General features: G+C 48.6%; 1 protein-coding gene across 9 annotated transcripts in view; it reads right to left on the bottom strand.

Moving 5' to 3' along the window:
• Positions 1-2,778: 2,778 nt before the first annotated feature.
• Positions 2,779-19,011, bottom strand: part of PPIP5K1 (diphosphoinositol pentakisphosphate kinase 1) — a 141,020-nt gene continuing 124,787 nt past the window's right edge. For all 9 annotated transcript variants that reach the window (XM_048866593.2, XM_048866594.2, XM_048866592.2 and 6 more), the window contains 3 exons: positions 15,913-16,050; positions 15,347-15,460; positions 2,779-5,265 (listed from right to left, as the gene is read on the bottom strand). In XM_048866593.2, the coding sequence (XP_048722550.2) occupies positions 4,481-5,265; positions 15,347-15,460; positions 15,913-16,050 (1,037 nt within the window). In that variant the 3' untranslated portion in view covers positions 2,779-4,480. The remainder of the gene's footprint in view (positions 5,266-15,346; positions 15,461-15,912; positions 16,051-19,011) is intronic.

Genomic DNA, 19,011 nt, shown 5'->3' with positions numbered 1-19,011 from the left:
CCATCCCTTACCAGCTGCTCCATAGCCCCACCCCAGCTGCTGGTCTCCTTCACAAGGTTTCTGCCTTTTAATTTCCTTGAGGAGGAAGGGCTGGAACTGGGGATGCCCTACACCAGTCAGTACTTCCTGGGATAAAAGGGAGGTTACTGGGAGATCAGCAACTGATGCTTTGGGCAGCCTCTAGCTCACTTTGCAATGCAGCAGCACAAGAGCCAGCCTTTGAAGCCTTGCTATCAATGCACCTCATACCCGTCACAGCTTCTGTGCCAGGCAGCTTGGCTGCTTATCAGGCAGCGCTTCATGGGAGACTCACTTTGACCCCGCAGGTTGCATGTGTCTGATGACTCACAAGGAAGCAGCCCACTTTCCTGGGATGTTAAGGACACTCACTTGGGTGATTCAGTGTGTTAGCACCTTGAGCACTTTCCCAACACATCTGTTCCATTCAACCTGCTCTCTGGGGAGCTACCTTGTGCTGAGAATCCCAGCATCACAGCTGTTACATGGGGCTGGTAGCCACGCACAAGCTGGTGAAGTTGAGGAGCCTGAGGACTGCAACTCACTGGGACAAAGTAAAGCTAGTTGTAGCTTCCTGGGGGCTGTCAGTGGAGACTTCCTCTCCTGGCATGCCAACCCTCTCCCTCCCCCCCGCCGAACAGCCTACTGGTAGGCTGTTATAAAATTGTGTCTTCTGGGCAGTGGACTGCACTTTGGCCACCTCCACTACACAGGTACAGAGCAAGAGCTGGACAAGTAGAACCCAGTCAGATTGGAAACCCAGCTGGCCTCTTTGTCCCCCTTGCATGGCCACAGCTAGCAGCTCTGTGCTGTGGTGTGTACAGCTCCCCACACAGCAGGTCACAGTGCTGCTGCTGAGATTTTCCTGGAGCAGCATGAGTGGCTAGAGATGAAGAGCTGGAGCAGACTGAGCGGATTTCATATGCCCTGGAGGCACAGTTGCTCAGTCCTGGCTGAGGCTCCTATTCCTACCAGTGTGATGAGATGCATAGATCTCACCCTGCCCCAGCAACAGGAGAAAGGAAAACAATTATAGAGAAACATCTCCTGTTGCCTGGAGAGGTCTGGCTGCCACAGTGACAATGGTGACGCCAGCAGATGATGCTCATTGACCTTGAAGAGAAGCTCGAAAGTGCAGCAGGTGGGGAAAAGGCAGCCTCCTCCCCCTTGGCTGAAAAAACAGGGAGAGGTGTTAGAGGCAGGACCCCCAATCTCTCCCAGTGTTTGAGGCCTGGGGATCTTGTGAGTCTGGGCAGCACTGCGAAGGGGTGCAGGTGAGTGTATTCCAAATTCCAACACACGCCTCACGAAGTGATGGAGCTGGTCTACCCTACCATGGGCACACTCCCTGAGGGCCTTCTAGGGGCTGACAGGCAGCAGGTGGCCAGGAGGAGAACGGCTGAGCTAGCACCACTTCTGGGTGGACGGTTCTGGGCCAGAGTCGTCCAGCAACCCCTGCAGTTAACAGAAGCTGGGGATGTTCTGGAGCATGCCCTCGTCTAGATCTTTAAAATCCTAGTTCACAGCAAGGGACAGTGAAGAGTTGGCTCCACCTAGAGGAAGGAAGCAGTATAAAGCAGGCAGGACTTCACCCCAGTGCCAGGAAGGGGATGCTCCTTTCAGAGCCCAGCAGCTGAGTGCTGCTGTAGGCCAGTCCCATGCAGAGCCCCTGATTGAGCACAGTGGGCCAGAAAAGTTTTTGCTAAGCCCCAGTTAACACAAACACCTCACAAATGGTGCACTGGGAAAAAACAAAATGTGAGTATCCTAATGCATGCCGTTACAGCCAGGAGTGAACTGCACCTAGGAGCTCTCTCTTGGAGGGACCCTTTCCAAAGCATAGGGCTGTGCCACTCTCAAGGTGGACCCCCCCCCCCCAGTTCACCCCATTTTTAGACTGGATCACCAGGCTTCAGCACTTCCTCTTTACGAACTGTATTGACCTTGCAATTGGCTGAGACACAAGCTCTCTGTGTACAAAGCTTACCTGGCCCTTTCAATGACCACGTAACCAAAGGCTGGAAAAGCTCCTGCAGGCTCTGCCTCTCTAGGTCCTGCCAAATCCAGGAAGCTGAGGCTGACACCCCTGCCACTCCCATAGTGAAAACCATACCAGATTTCCTCCAGATTTTCTCTCTGTGTCTCAGAGGTATTAGGCCTTCGTTATACATCCAAGACCCAACTTCCACCCCAAATACCCACACCCATTTTGCAGGTTTCCTTAAACCATGCCAAGCCAAGCCATGGCACTGCCATGCTTTGGTGTGGGACAGAGTCAGGCCTTAGCCTCACAGAATTGGAAGGGACTTCAGGAGGTCATCTAGTCCAACCCCCTGCTCAAAGCAGGGCCAATCCCCAATTTTTGCCCCAGATCCCTAAGTGGCCCCCTCAAGGATTGAACTCACGACCCTCGGTTTAGCAGGCCAATGCTTAAACCACTGAGCTATCCCTCCCACACAGGGCTCATCCCCTCCAATAGGTGAATGGCACTAGCTTCAAACACAGATATCACAGACACGTGCATTTCCAACACTCCATCTCAAGTGCAACAAAGGGAGTCTCTCCCCTGTGGGGGCTCAGGAAGCTTTAGGTGCAGTGGTCTGACCTGAATTCCCAAGTTCAGCTCAGCAGCATATACAGCAATAACTCCTCAAAGACAACCTGGAGGACAACTCCTCAAAGACAACAATGCTGGAGACATTGGGCATTTCAGCGCTTTGCCCAGGCTGCTGCAGTGGTAAGAGAGATGGAAGCCAGACATATAGTGTAGCATGTTTACTGTGAACATACACATCCTGATATAGCGCAGAGATCTTTGGGTACAGCTTCCCCAGAGACTACAGACACAGACAAACCTGTACCATAAATACAGTCCTGCCCTATAGGCAGGACAAAGGAATACACTTGCTCTGGCAGATTGTCACTTTGCTGAAGAGGTGACATCACAGCCCCTGCCACTGCAGATGGGGAATCCTCTACCTGCAATGGCTCAGGAAGCAGGACCCCTGTAGTTACCATGCCTCTGGGCTTGTGCTTGATGCTCATTTACATAAATATATATTAAATAGTTTGTACTTTATTCACAATAGCGATTTCTCCTTATCAGTGCCTTACAAATAAAACCTGATTTGCTCAAAAAGCAGTTGCACTTTGTTTCTGTCACTGCAGGGCTCAGAGCTCAAACCTCATTCAGCCCTCAGGGACCAGAAAGACCCGTCTGTGTACCCGCCGTGCACCCCTCCTAGAGTGGGTACCATGCCCCTCCCTGCAGAATCCCAGCCCAAAGGGAACACACAAGGGTCAGCCACTGAAAGGGGTCCCCCCACAAGCAGTGGTCCCCAACCTGTCCCTGCAGTGCTCTAAGTAAAGCTTCTCATCCCACCCCCATTACCCTCTCTGTCCCATGCCCCCTGCCAGTGTTTCTCCCTACAATCAGACTTGCCTCTGTGCCCCCCCACAACCATCCCCACCTGGGGGTGACTGACAGGCGAGGTGAGAGAAGCAGACAGTTACCAGACCTGGCAAGTGAAGCAGTCAGGCTGGGTAGGGGCAGCAGGGCCCACAGAAGGAAGGAGCTGGTTTGGCAGCAGGCAATGCCCAGTGTTACCTATTTTTCATTCAGTCACATAAAAGCCATTTCTGAACAGGCTTGTCATGAACCTGCAGGCTAGGATTTCTCCGTTCCAGAAGCCACCAGCTTACAAAGGCACTCTCATCACACCGATCGTGCACCCTTGCCAAGACTCGGGATCATTCTCCTGCTTCCAAGGACACTGCAGCTTAACCAAGACCCTCAAGCTGCCCTCAAATCTCTTCCCCTGGTTTATTCCAACAGCCAGAGAGCAGGAGACCAACACCACAGTGCAGCTGGTCAGCACAAACATGCAGCTCTTGTATGTTCTGATGAGGCTTGTGGCTGCCACAATGCCCTTGTCTACCAGACCCTGTGCCCCTCTCCATGCAGTCAGTGGGCTGACACCAGCTGCAGGCAGCAGGCACCTCCTTTGGCCTCATTACCCTGACAGCTGTGGACCCACCTCCCCTTCACTCCTGGTTCCAGTGCCGCTGAAAAAGCAAGCCAAAGCACTCCCTAGGACTTCAGTGGGAGTTGCCCCTGCTCACCCAGCGCTGACTTTGTTTTCTATTTAAGGAAGGCAGGGATGCGTGTCCCTTGTCAGGTGGTGACAAGCTGACTGGTGTCTCTGAACAGAACAGACTTTTCCCCTGTCCCTTGAATGATCCATAGACCAGTCTCCGATAGTCAGAGCCTTGGAGTGCCAGCTGTGCTGAGCAGGGAGTGATGTAACATCTGCCCAGCGGGTTGACTGGAGGGCTAGAAACATTATGGAAGATATGGGCACAGCCGAGTCCACTCCACGACTGGGGAATCATACTGCTTCCAGACATTGACTGTCTCGGGGATTCTCTTTTCTTCCCAGCATGCTTGCCACAGAGGGAGATGCTAGTTCTGTAGCTCCTGCTGACTAGCAGGCTGCTCGTCCTCAACACTATTCTCACTGGACAGCTGTTGGTCCCGATACGGATGACTGGATGGATGCCGATCTGACACAGCATTATCTGTGGACAGCTCCTCTTCTTCCTTCTCCAGTATTTCCACCAGCTGCCCCTCACTTTGCTCCAACATCTGCATCACTGGCTCCTCCTCATCCAGCTCAGATGTCTCCCCTGGCACTAGTGGCCTGATCACATCTGGTTCTAACATCTCCCCAGCTGGCCCCTCTTCACCTGGATCTGACATCTTCCCAGACAGCCCTCTCTCACCTGGCTCCAGCTTCCCTTTCTCACCCAGCTCCCATGTTCCCCCAGCTGGCTTCTCCTCACCCTGCTCCAGCTCCACCAACTCATCTTTTTCAGATGTCTCTCCAGACAGCCTGGTCTTGCCCAGTTCCAGTACCCTGGTCTTGCCCTGTTCTGGCATGTCCTCAGATGGTTCCTCCTTGCTTGGCTCTGGGACCTCCAAGAGCCCTGGCACCCTCATCAGGCCTTGTTCTGGCATCTCTCCCAGGGGGTTGTCTACCAAGGGCCCAGACCCACCCAGCTCCAACTCAAGTGCCTCCCCCAAGGGCTCCATCTCACTCTGTTCAGGGGGCTGGCAGTTCAGTCGCTCTTCACTTATTTGGGGACTGATGGAAGGTTTCTCAGTGAAGCCGAAGCGAGCGTAGATCTCCATTGAGGTCGGGGAGGAGGGGCCTGCACTGGAGACAGTGCTGGAAGGGCCACTGCTGTCTGCAAAGCAATTCCAGAAAACGTCAGACAAACACTTAGAGAGTCAGTACTTAGCTGAAAACCTCAGCCAGAGTCTGTGCCGAAAAGCCTATTAAATGGCATGTAGCACATTCTCAGACATCAGCATCTGACTGCTCCCTCCAATGGGAAGGCAGCATATCAGGGTTGGAAGGGACCTCAGGAGGTCATCTAGTCCAACCCCCTGCTCAAAGAAGTGGTAGCAGATGACAGAACAAGGAGTAATCGTCTCAAGTTGCAGTGGGGGAGATTTAGGTTGGATATTAGGAAAAAAAATTTTCACTAGGAGGGTGGTGAAACACTGGAATGCGTTACCTAGGGAGGTGGTGGAATCTCCTTCCTTAGAAGTTTTTAAGGTCAGGCTTGACAAAGCCCTGGCTGGGATGATTTAACTGGGGATCGGTCCTGCTTTGAGCAGGGGGTTGGACTAGATGACCTCCTGAGGTCCCTTCCAACCCTGATATTCTATGATTCTATGAAGAGCCACTTCTCTCTCTCTCAAAAGTACATCTGGCAATTCTGTACATAGTGGACGTAACTAGCATCGAGCCCAGGAATGGAAAGGGAAGAAAAATCAAGCCATTACATCCTTTTATTTATTTATACCCTTCTGCAGACTATAGGACTCCACTATCAAATATTATGTCCACTAAGTCCAAAAAATTGTAAGTGGGCCATAAACAAACAGATAGCCCAAATCCCATGTAGCTGCTCTGCACATTTTTCCCATAGGTACACTCCCTAAAGAGAGTGATGCCATTGGTCTTGTAGTGCATAATCTGAAGTCTGGGGTAGGACCCTTAGGCTATGGAATAGTCACCTTCTTTCATTTTGCAGTGGGTGAAAGGCGTGATATAGATTTTCTGAATTATTTTCTCCTGTTGGTAGATATTTTGATTGCCCATGACGCAGCAAGATTTGGCCATCATGTCTCCTTGGGATGCCATGGGACCAGAAACAAGGAAGTGCTAATTCATGAGCCCTGTCAACCCTAGATAAAAGATCGGTCGGGATTCCAGAACTCTAAGGGCTATCATGTCCTTGTGAAATGTGCATTAGGGATCCATTATGGATAGTGTCCCCCATGCAAACTTACTCCCGGATGAAGCTATCACTGAGAACCACGACTGCACTCCTGCTACAAAGAACAGGGATGCAGAATAAATATTTAAATAAGTGGACCAGTTAGATCTTGTTACATGTCAGATGTAGGTTCTAGCATGGATACAAGCTTAGGTGTACATAAAACTATGGCTTGCACATCAGAACCCAGCAAGACCATAGCATCTTACTGAGTTAAGAGCTGCTAACTGGGACTCAGACCTGCAGACAGATCGCCCTGTGGGAATTGTAACTTACTGAGGATTGAAGGGTTCCAGGGATCTGCATCACCCTCAATACAGAATCTAAGGGCCTGTCTACGTGAACAATTAGTTTGCGGAAAGCTGGGGTCTGAATCTACCCCACACTAGCCTGCTGTGGGCTAACTATGCATGGGGAGCCTGCTTACAGCCTAACAGTTCGTTAATGCCCTTTGCTCTAGTCCCATTTCAAAGCTGACAGGATCAAAGAGCATTAACAAACCCAGAGTCCACATGGACATTGTCTGTGACAGGCTAGTGCGGGTGATTCACACCCCAGCTTGCCACAAACTAAATGTTTGCATAGACAAGCCCTAAGCTGTATCCTTGAGTCAGGGCCTCATGAGCTCTGTGGCCAGGAGAACTAAAGCGTGCAGCAAAAAGTCTCTGGATTCAGGGGCATTCCAGAGTGGAAAGCTGCATATCTTAAATTTAAATTAAAAGGTATAGATTTTTAATTAAACTAAAAATAATTAATCCATTCAGTATAGTCACTCCTGGGTTACCATCTTGATGTTGTATTTAATATTACGCTTTCCCCCCATTTTCAGTTTTGAATATACCACATATTTCTGTGTTGTCAACACAAGTGCACCATGAGGTTGCCAGGGGAAGCTGGAGCTTGTGATGCTGGGGAGGCAGTTTGGAACTATGGATAAGCACTTTCGCTGGATGTTTGTTTAAAGTGATCAGTTATTAACTAGTTTAGTTTATCTCGTTGTAAATGTCAATGTTGTTAAGGTACCAAAGTGAAGAGCCCCTGGGGATGACTGTACCTGCACTATTGTTTCATGTCTGCCTGGTTCACACAGTTCCTATGTGGAAAGCAGAGATTCTGGAACAGGGTTCTCTGGCAAGGGGTGGATACCATGGCAAATTCCAAGGCTGCAGAACTGTGGAATTTCTGGGGCTCTGCCTTGAGCATGCCAACGGGGTGAATTTTTATCCCAGTTGCTCATAACTTGCTACTCCTTGTCCAGAATATATGAGGGTTACTTTGGCCACGTCTACACTAGCACTTAAACTTTTGTGGCTCAGGAGTGTGAAAAAACACATCCCTGAGTGACATGAATTTTGTCAGCATAAGCGCTTGTGTGCATGGTGCTATGTTGGTGGGAGACAGTCTCCCGTCGGCAAAACACAGCTAAACAAGCACCTTCACAGTGGTACAGCTGTGCTGCTCTAAGCTTGTAAGTGTTGACATGGCCTTACTTGTAACCAGAGAGGACTTGTGCCTCCTGGGGGGGCACAATGTGAAGGGGGGCCCAAGTGACCACCCCACGTGTCGCCTTTGGGAGGAACCTTCCAGCCCCTCCTCCCTGGGCTAGTTCAGTCAATCCTGCCAGCTCCTGGGGGGCTAGGGCTACAGCAGTGGGGAGCACATGTGCCTCTGGGCCTGGCTAGGAGCCCAGGGTATGGAAGCTGCAACTGGAAAATCATATTTTCCCTGCATCCGAGCAACATATCTAGCTCATTTTAAATAGTAACCCTTTTTAGTAGGCAATTTTCTAGAATTAAGCAGGACATTCTATACCAACGAAAACATGACTACTAAGAGTAGCCAATATCTGACAGCCCAGGCCATGAGATGAAGAGACTGAGGATCTGGATGAAGGATCCTGCCTTGTTGCTGTAACAAGAGATCCGGGCACAGAGGAAAATGCATGTAAAGCCCTGCTGGCAGCTGATGCAGATTCATGGACCGCTGTTGTCTCAGACAAGTTGAGGCAATCAATATAATTTTTGCCCTGTCCTGACATATCTTTGTCACCACTTTCTGAATCAAGGTGTGTTGGGGGGCAGGGGGGTACACAGAAGGCTCCTTCCCCAAAGTAGAGAGAAGGCATCTGAAATGGACTGACTGGCTGTCAAACAGGTCTACATCGGGATAACACCAACAGGGGAAGATGTCTTGCATACTTGGATCTTTCAGAGACCACTCGTGAATCTGAACTGTCCCTGCTGAGGCTGCTAGCACATTGCTCTTGTCTGCTAAATGCAGGGCCATTAGATAGATCTTGTGAATCGCATAATCTGACCACCTTGGCACATACCTGGAAAGAACGAGGCCCCCCTTCCTTACTGGGGTAACGCACGGCAGGAGCGTTATCCAGTGCTCCCTGAACAGCCTTCCCACCTTTTATATGAAGAAGGAATGATCTGAGGGTCAAATGGGCTGGCTCTTAATTCCAAACACATTTTCTCAAAAAGCCCAGATTGTAAACCAGCGTAAATGAGCTGCCCATCCAGTGTTGGCTGCATCTGACGTTACTGTGACTGGGGGCGAAGGAGGATCGAACAGGACGCCTCAGAGTATTTGATCCGTTTGTCCATCACATCAGTGAATTTAGAACATCCTGAGGCCTGGTGACAAATATTTTCTGACTGTCCTGGCTAGGTATGTAGACCTGAGCCATCCAGTGCAGCACTGGTTTCATTCAGAGATGAGAAAACCGAGTTATGTAAGTGGTAGCTGCCGTCAAGCCCACAAGATCCAGGAAGATGATCACTTTCCAAGATTGGCAGGCTTGAATCCGCAAAGCCACTTGCTCCATTTTTAGAAACCTGTCCTCTGGAAGTAAAGTATTCCCTGCTACTGAGTCCAGCATAGAACCTATAAAAGGACTTCTGAGCTTGATAGAAATTGAATTTTTTGACATTAAGAAGCAGACCCAGATCCAAAAAGAGGGAGACTGTAACTGACAGACCCTCACATGTAGCACCTTTTAGCTACCAATCCTCCAAATACAGGTAAACAAAAATACCCTGTCTTTTCAGATGTGTTGCTACCACAGAAAGGCATTTTCGAAAGACCCTTCACACTGTGGACAGGCTTAACGGGAGAACCTTGTACTGGAAGTGGTACCCTGCCACCATTAAATGCAGACATTTTCGATGACTATGTCGGCTAGAGATATAGAAGTAAGCATCCTTTAAATTAAGAGTGGCAAACCAATCCATAACTGCAGGCGAGGTAATTATGAAGGCCAGGGTTACCAGAGGAATACACTGGGGCGGGATGGGGTGGGGGTTTCTTCCTCACCCATGCAGGTAGTCAGCCAAAACATGAGCTTTTAGAAACATTAGAAATAAACGAGCAGTGAGCCCCATGGCTGCTGAGCCCTGCCACCCACCATCACAAAAACCCAGTCACACAATCACATTTTTAAATTTGACCAGCTCTCTTAAAACTAATTAAGTTGTTTGCCCCACAGCTCCTATTGGGAGGCTGTTCCAGAGCCTCACCCCTTGGATGGTTAGAAGCCTTCTAATTTCCAGCCTGAATCTGTTCTTGTGCCAACATTATCTTTTGAGTTTAAATACTGCTTCATCCTCCCTGCTATATACTCCACGATGTACCTGTAGAGTAACCATACCCCCTCTCAGCCTTCGTTTTGCTAGACTAACCAAGCCAAGCTCTTCCAATCGCCTCTCAGAAGACAGGTCCTCCATTCCCCTGATCATCCTAATTGCTCTTCTCTACACCTGTTCCAGTTTGAATTCATCTTTCTTGAACAAGGGTAACCACATCTGTATTCCAAATGAGGTGTTACCAGCGCCTTGTGCAATGGCATTAATACTTTTCTATCTCTACTGTAAATGCCTTATCTGATACATCCCTAGGACTGCATTTGTGGATTGACCCAAACTGATGCACCACCAAGAATGAAATATGCACGTGCAGCAAGAAAAGTAGGGCTTTGCTACAAGATAGAGGGTATGCAGGCAGTCTGAGGTCAGAAGAGCCTCAAAGTCCTTTTTGGGAGTGATCACCATCCTTCCCTTAGAGGGGAAGTTCTACCTTAAGCACCCCTGGATAGAATAGCCATATCCCTGGCAAGAGACTCTGCAGCAGCATCAGCCCTCTGTCAGTAACAGAGCCCTTTGGTTCTTCAGTGTTAAAGAGCCTGAGATGCTCTTGTTGATGTGTTTTCTCTTACCAGGCTTGTTCCATCATCCCTAGTCACCTCCTCCTCAGAGGGGCACACTGGTGTTGGAGCCTCAAGGGAGGATTTTGTCAGAAGAAATTTACTCTGAGGCTCATTCTCAGGAGCCCACTCAGGTTGGACTGGAATAGTGGAAACAACCTGGCTGCACATAGCTTGAAATTTCTCAGGGGGAAATTTGCTGCATTTCCCCCACTCCCTGTTCAGATTCAGAGTCAGACAGCTCGCCTTTCTCAGTGGAGGAGGGGGGAGGAAGAGGAGTCCAGGCCTCGTATCTCATGGATTTTTGTGTTTTTTCTTCCCTTTTTCTTCTTTTCTGATTTAACTTTTTTTAGTGCACTTTGGGAGCACAGAAGCTCTGCTGTGGCTTTGGTGTGGCTTTTATGGCTTGTCTTCCTTAGGGCCTGGAGCCCTCTGCAGAGGTCTGGCTCTGAATCCACTCCCTTTGGGGGGAAAGGGGACATGTTGTCAGAATCCTTCTGCTTGGCTTGGGAGGGAGGGAGGCAGACTGATTAGAAGCCCTGCTTCTTTCCTCAGGGCGCTGAGGACCCACTGAAGATTGTGGGGGTAGGGTGGGGGGGAGTTGTGGCCCCACAAACCTCCGCTCTTTGTTCTGCAGGGGTCCCCTTGGACTTATCATGAGTCAAGTATTCAGGGTCCTACTTGCTTTTAGAGCCTTTCCTCGTCAGCACTGGGGTTCTTGGTCTATTTCCCCCCCAACGGATGTTGCGGCTGCCTTGGTGGGCAGAGGCTCCACCTGCCTGTCTGACTCCTAGCTCCGGGACCTAACAGATTGAGGGACGGAAAACTGGGCACCAGTCATCACCTACCAAGCCTGGGAAGGCTGCCTCACAAATAGAGCACTGCTTGAATTAAACCTCGTGCTTTCTGGGCTGCTCTGCCATAGCTGCAAGGGACAGAGGAGCCTGCAGGGAGACGCTGCAGAAGAGGCTCAGGGAGGGTTAAACCCTTGTGGGGTTAACTGAGCCAGGAAGGTGAGGGAATGTTGCGCCTTACTGCCCAAAAGCTGGGCAGAAGCTCCAATCGCAAAGGAAGTGCAAGAGCAACAGAAGCCATCAGCGTCTGTGGAGGAGGCAGCAGAGAATCTGTCAGCTAGTGAGAGCAGAGAGGGCACAGCCAGGGAGTGCAGACTCAAAATACTGAGCCACCTCTATGAGGGTGCAGTGAGAGAAGAACAGCCCAGACTCCAGAACTATGGGAGATGCCCGGCTACAGAATGTTCTGGTCTATTTCGGAGTGCAATATCTCATGAAAGAGGGCCATAGCCATGCCGGACTGCAAAGCACTGAAGGATTTTGGGTGAGCAATACCTGATTAGACAGGAGAGAATCTTGTTAATTAAGTCTAGGCTCTAGGATGCATGTTGCAATTTTATTTTATATGTAAAGCATGTTTCCAATAGTTCTACTTGCCGCCACTTGAATCTCTGTCCTTTATTAAATAAATGTAGCTACGTTTACAGTGAAATCAAGTATAAGTGCTATGTGATCAGTGGAGTGGTGATCTGAGGTGCAACTGATAAGCTGGGGTGTACTGTTTCTTTGGAAGCAGCAGGTCTATGAATGCTGTCAGTGTCCATCGGACGGGGCAGGACACTCGGGGAGATGTTCAGAGGGCTTGAGGGTTGGAGAGTGCACAGGAAGCATCATAACTAGGGCTGTTGATTAATCGCAGTTTACTCACGCGATTAAAAAAAATTATCGCGATTAATCGCACTGTTAAACAATAGAATACCAATTGAAAATTTATTAAATATTTTTGGGTGTTTTTCTGTATTTTCAGATATATGGATTTATATTACAAACACAGAATACAAAGTGCTCAGTGCTCGCTATACATTATTATTTTTATTACAAATATTTGCACTGTAAAAATGATAAAAGAAATAGTATTTTTCAATTCACCTCATACAAGTACCATAGTGCAATCTCTTTATTGTAAAAGTGTAACTTACAAATGTAGATTTTTTTTTTGTTACATAACTGCACTCAGAAACAAAACAATGTAAAACTTTAGAGTCTACAAGTCCACTCAATCCTACTTCTTGTTCAATCAATCTCTAAGACAAACAAGTTTGTTTACATTTATGGGGGATACTGCTGTCTGCTTCTTATTTACAATGTCACCCGCAAGCGAGAACAGGCATTCGCAAGGCACTTTTGTAGCCTGTGTAGCAAGGTATTTACGTGTCAGATATGCTAAACATTCATATGCCACTTCATGCTTCGGCCACCATTTTTGTGTGCCACCAAAAATCAACCTTCTGCTGGTGGCATCTGACTCAGATGATGAAAATGAACATGCATTGGTCTGCTCTGCTTTGGATCATTATCGAGCAGAACCCATCATCAGCATGGACGCATGTCCTCTGAAATGGTGGTTTAAGCATGAAGGGACATATGAATCTTTAGCGAATCTGGCACATAAATATCTTGCAATGCCGACTACAACAGTGCCATGAGAATGCCTGTTCTCACCTTCAGGTGATGTGAACAAGAAACAGACAGCATTATCTCCGGTAAATGTAAACAATTTTGTTTGTCTGAGCGATTGGCTGAACAAGAAGTAGGACTAAGTGGACTTGTAGGCTCTAAAGTTTTACATTGTTTTATTTTTGAATGCAGTTATTTTTTGTACATAAGTCTACATTTCTATGTTCAACTTTCATGATAAAGAGATTGCACTACAGTACTTGTATTAGGTGAATTTTGAAAAATACTATTTCTTTTGTTTTTTACAGTGCAAATATTTGAAATAAAAAATATAGTGAGCACTGTACACTTTGTATTCTGTGTTGTAATTGAAATCAATATATTTGAAAATGTAGAAAACATCCAAAAATATTTAAATAAATGATATTCTATTATTGTTTAACAGTGCAATTAATCACACAATTTTTTTAATCGCTTGACAGCCCTAGTCATAACTATACTGCACTTAAACTACTTTATACTAAAAACTAAACTGTAAACTAACAAGGGACTGGAGTGGTTCAACTCCATCTGGCATAGCAGCTGTTCCCCTACATAGCTCCTCTGAGAGGAAGAGTTTAAGGGGGCACGTGTGCTCTAACGAGCATTGCTTAGAGAAGTTTCTACCATTAGGTGCCAACAGGTGATGCAATACCCGTAAGTGGGAATATGCAATGCTACTTGAATACTGATTTTTCATCAGCATCTCCTGAAGTAGCTAGGCTGCTAAGTTCAGAGAAAATAAAAACCTGATGGCACCTGAAACCTCGAAAACCCACATCTCATGCTAGGTTGGCAGGACCAGACTCCAGGATCCAGATTGCAAGGGTTCACACCTGCCTGTCCCTGCCCCGGATAGGTAAGTAGATGTGTCAGAGGAGGGAGGAGTCTGTCTCCCTGGAAGGGTTTTTTTAGATCTGGAAGTCCTGAGAATGCCACAAGAACAGGGAAGCATGGCTGCTGTGCAAACTGCCAGGATGAGAACCCCACCTGCTCACCTCCGTGGCCTCCCTCAGCCTCACCTTTTTGGCACACAGAGCCTTCCGGCTTTGTCCAGTGGCCTGGGATTTATGACGGTCAAGAGCTGTAGGTAGAGCATGGACACTATGCTTTAGCCCTGCTTGCCTCAGTCTTTGACTCCATACTGAGTTGCTAGAGAGTACAGAAGGAAGAAAGCCCCAGTTTCATGACAACAAAGCCAATAAAATAAAGCCAGTACCTAGCCCAAAGGAGAGAGGTCTATTTGCTCAAAATCTGGTGTGATGAGGAGAATTCCGCGTTAGATATGACCAGGAGCAGAACAAAGGCATGAACCTTGGAGGTGTAACTTTTGGGAAGAAGGTCCTAGCCCTGCCCTCCTGCTGTGAGCTCCAAGGAGCATGAGGGAGAGGAGACTCCCATCCCGAGCAAGGACAGAAATGCCGGACGTACTTTTGACCTCTGCGTAACAGGGAAAAGACTCAAACAAAGGACCTAGAAGTGAGATGAACCTTATTTTCAAATGCAATCACAGTCACTGTGAGAAGTGCTGCCCCTTACAACAGAGTGGAGGGAGCGTCCTGGCCTCAGCCACCTTTAGAAGGAGTGGGTGAATGAGGTGCAGTGAAAGCACTGGATGGAGACTCAAGAGTTTTGCATTCCTGTTCCTAGTTTTGTCACTGGCTTGCTCTGTAACCCGGTGTGAAACCTGTCTCCTCTCTGGGGCCCCAAGGGGTTAATACCATCCATCTGCCCCAAAGAGGTTGTGAAGCTCAGCTGTGGCTGTGATGAGTGACAAAGAAAAGCCTACAACTAAAATAGTAAAGAAAGGAACACTGTGGCCTCCTGGATCGAAAGGCACTGCTATTTGTGAGGGAGAATCAGACACATAAGAGGTGTTTCCATCTCTAAGGTGCCATCCAGTCCATCCCCACACTCAGGGGACAGTGCAGGAGTGGCCCTGACAGTATCCTTGGGGAGACTCTGTACACTAGAGTTGTTAATGTGTCAGTGACAGAGCTTCCACCCCTTCTCTTGCAGGACTGTTTGGTAGATGGATATCTTTCTCCTTCAGGAAGATTTTCCCAATACAGTAGACAGGCTACATGTTTTCTTTGTACTCAATTATATCCCATTTCTCCCAGGTCTATCCCTGGAACTCCCCTAAGCAATTCCTCTCCTGCCTGCAAACCCTCCAAGCCCATTATCTTGGCATCCCGCTGCAGCCACCATTTAGCCCAGCTACCACAAATCAATCCCTCCATAAAAGAAAGGAAACACTCACACCATGGCGGTTTGTCAGAGCGCTGGCGCAATGGCAGAGATGAGGATGAGAGGATTCTCTGAGGCATGAAGGGGTCACCGGGTGTCTGGCTTCCAATCATGGAATCAAACAGAGCTTGAAGAGACAAAACATCCATATGAGGCCACACAAATTCCATCAACCACATGGATTAACACCCCAGAGTGGAAAATACCAGGCTGCTGCTCCAGCCAAAACAGAATCTAGGCCCTCTGCAGATCTACAAGCAACCTGTAGTGCCCACTCCCACCTGCAGTTAGAAGCTACTTTTGATTGATTGCCTCTTATATCTCACATAACCATGCAGGGCCACCCATGAATCACCTCACTGGACCAGCAGGCTCTGGAGCAGTTACTCTAACTGGCATTTATTACTAGCCTTAACCTTTTCAATCTGCCCCTCTATTCTACAAGGAGGACAGAGGATAAACAGGACTTCACAGTGTCCTGGCCAGCCCCACTGCCCGCCAATGGATCTTCCACTGCTTCTGTTGTCCTCCTCCTTTTCGCAGGATCTCAGGGATTGCCAGACCCTCCCCCACCAGTACCTGTGGATGCTCGAGAATGCGAGTTGCTGTAACTCCTGCACACAGATGTCAGGAACTCATTGACCTGTCGCAAAGAGAGGGAGTTGTGCAGGGTCTCCAGTGGGTAAATGGTGGGAACCATGGAGCAGCCTTCAAAACCTGCAAAAAACCCAGGCAGAAAATAAATACAGCAGACAGTGACTTGGTTGCATGCAGGATCATTCACCATTGAGAGGGAAGCAGTCTCCCAAACCAGACAAGGTGGGCCCACTATGAACCCCAGACCCAAATTCACCTCATCTAGGCCAGGAAAATTGTCACTAAGCAAAAACAAGCCTAAGAGCACGAGCACAGGCATGCACAGCCAGAGGGGGGAGCACACATCACCTCTCTGCTGCCCAGTTTGTGGCCATTTTACTAAATTACTGGCATTTGTTTGGTTGTTGTGGAAGAATTCATCATGTGCCCAACAGCTCATAGCAGCCCCTCTGGAGAAAGTCAGCAAAACCTTAATGGGAAAATGGCTCCCATTTCTGGTGCCTTAAGTTTGTGATGAGACTTTTTCTCTGTCCTAAAATGTGCCTCGCCCCCATAACACCATTTAACTAAAGAAACAGTGAACTACAAACTGAAGGCAAGCAGCAGCAGCAGCTGCCCATTCCCACAAAGACCTGCTGGCGCCCCCTCTTGCCCACATGGGCCTGGCAGGGTTTCCCACAAACAAAAGGAGGCTGCACTAGAGCCCAGTTCCCCCCTGGCACCTCTCACAAACTTCTACGCTCTCAATTCCAGTAGCCACCAAATCCAATGCTACCAGGGCCAGGCATTTCACAAGACACTCACTCACTGGGCTGCCCTTGCTCAGATCTCACACCCAGCAGGGATGCAGGAGTCCCCATGAGACGACATTTCTGACCCCAGAGCCACTATAACACTATGGCAGAGGGCAGCAATGCTGTCTCTCTTCTCGACCCTCCTTCGTCCCCCTCTATGGGCTTTAAGCCAGCGCAGAACTGCTAGCGGCAGGAAGGAGGCTGACGGGAAGAGACCAAGGCAGAATGGGGGAAGCTGTTCCAGGCATTCCTGCCTCCATGTTCCCTTCACCCTCTTTCTAGGCTGTCCCAGGTTCCCATCCCCCACTTCAATGCTGCCCATTCACCCCGGCTCCTCCAAGCTGCCTTGGAAAGTTCCTGCCTCTCCCAACACCTGCCCCCTCTGATCCTGAGAGGGACTCAGTAATTTGTCCTCACTGATGAAAAATGTTATGCATGGAGCTGCTAAAAACCCTGAAAGCAGTGGAAAGCCATGTATCTACTGAGAGACTTCTGGAGGCTGCTTGGTGTAGTTACAATTCCAACAGCTCTGTGCTGCAATGGCCCATCCGTGTTTTGGTGTGGTCAGGTCATCTAACCCATGCCTGCAAGGCACCAGCTAAGGAGAACAAGTATTTGCGCATGCAGAATCATCTTCCAGGCTGACAGGAGCACATCACATGAAGATGCCACAGCCTGGTGCACTCTCACCCTGCAACCTTTCAAGAAGACAGACCAGCAGAGCTGCACTCTACAACCCTACTGCAGGTGCACACCCAGCCACAGTGACTAACAGTGCCCAAAGGCTTCCCAGACATCTCCCAAAACAGAGAGGAGAGGTTTCCCCATGCCAAGGAGCTTACAAACAAAATTTAGACAAGATGTGAGAGGGGTAACACAACAGCCACAAGAGGAGAGGATACCTCACATTACACTGCTTCCAAGCAAGGTCTAGTGGAATGAGCAAGGGCTTTTCATGGGACGGTCGAGGAAGCAGACGTCTCCATTTGATAAAAAGAAAAGGAGTACTTGTGACACCTTAGAGACTAACAAATTTATTTGAGCATAAGCTTTCGTGAGCTACAGCTCACTTCATCGGATGCATACAGTGGAAAATACAGTGGGGAGATTTACATACACAGAGAACATGAAACAATGGGTGTTACCATACACACTGTAAAGAGAGTGATCACTTAAGGTGAGCTATTCATAGAATATCAGGGTTGGAAGGGACCTCAGGAGGTCATCTAGTCCAACGCCCTGCTCAAAGCAGGACTGATCCCCAATTAAATCATCCCGGCCAGGGCTTTGACCTTAAAAACTTCTAAGGAAGGAGATTCCACCACCTCCCTAGGTAACGCATTCCAGTATTTCACCACGCTCCTAGTGAAAAAGTTTTTCCTAATATCCAACCTAAATCTCCCCCACTGCAACTTGAGACCATTACTCCTTGTTCTGTCATCTGCTACCGCTGAGAACAGTCTAGAGCCATCCTCTTTGGAACCCCCTTTCAGGTAGCTGAAAACAGCTATCAAATCCCCCCTCATTCTTCTCTTCCATAGACTAAACATCCCCAGTTCCCTCAGCCTCTCCTCATAACTCATGTGTTCCAGTCCCCTAATCATTTTTGTTGCCCTCCGCTGGACTCCTTCCAATTTTTCCACATCCTTCTTGTAGTGTGGGGCCCAAAACTGGACACAGTACTTCAGATGAGGCCTCACCAGTGTCGAATAGAGGGGAACGATCACGTCCCTCGATCTGCTGGCAATGCCCCTACTTCTACATCCCAAAATGCCATTGGCCTTCTTGGCAACAAGGGCACACTGTTGACTCATATCCAGCTTCTCGTCCACTGTAACCCCTAGGTCCTTTTCTGCAGAACTGCTGCCAAGCCATTTGGTCCCTCATCTGTAGCGGTGCATTGGATTCTTCCGTCCTAAGTGCAGAACTCTGCACTTGTCCTTGTTGAACTTCATCAGACTTCTTTTGGCCCAATCCTCCAATTTGTCTAGGTCCCTCTGTATCCTATCCCTACCCTCCAGCATATCTACCTCTCCTCCCAGTTTAGTGTCACCTGCAAACTTGCTGAGGGTGCAATCCACACCATCCTCCAGATCATTTATGAAGATATTGAACAAAACCGGCCCCAGGACCGACCTTTGGGGCACTCCACTTGATATCAGCTGCCAACTAGACAATGGAGCCATTGATCACTACCCGTTGAGCCCGACAATCTAGCCAGCTTTCTATCCACCTTATAGTCCATTCCTCCAGCCCATACTACTTTAACTTGCTGGCAAGAATACTG

Source organism: Caretta caretta, chromosome 10 (genome assembly GCF_965140235.1).
Source record: "Caretta caretta isolate rCarCar2 chromosome 10, rCarCar1.hap1, whole genome shotgun sequence".
In the NCBI taxonomy this organism is placed as follows: Eukaryota; Metazoa; Chordata; order Testudines; family Cheloniidae; genus Caretta; species Caretta caretta.
The sequence above is the reverse complement of the archived record's forward strand: the minus strand, read 5'-3'. Positions and strand labels throughout refer to the sequence as shown.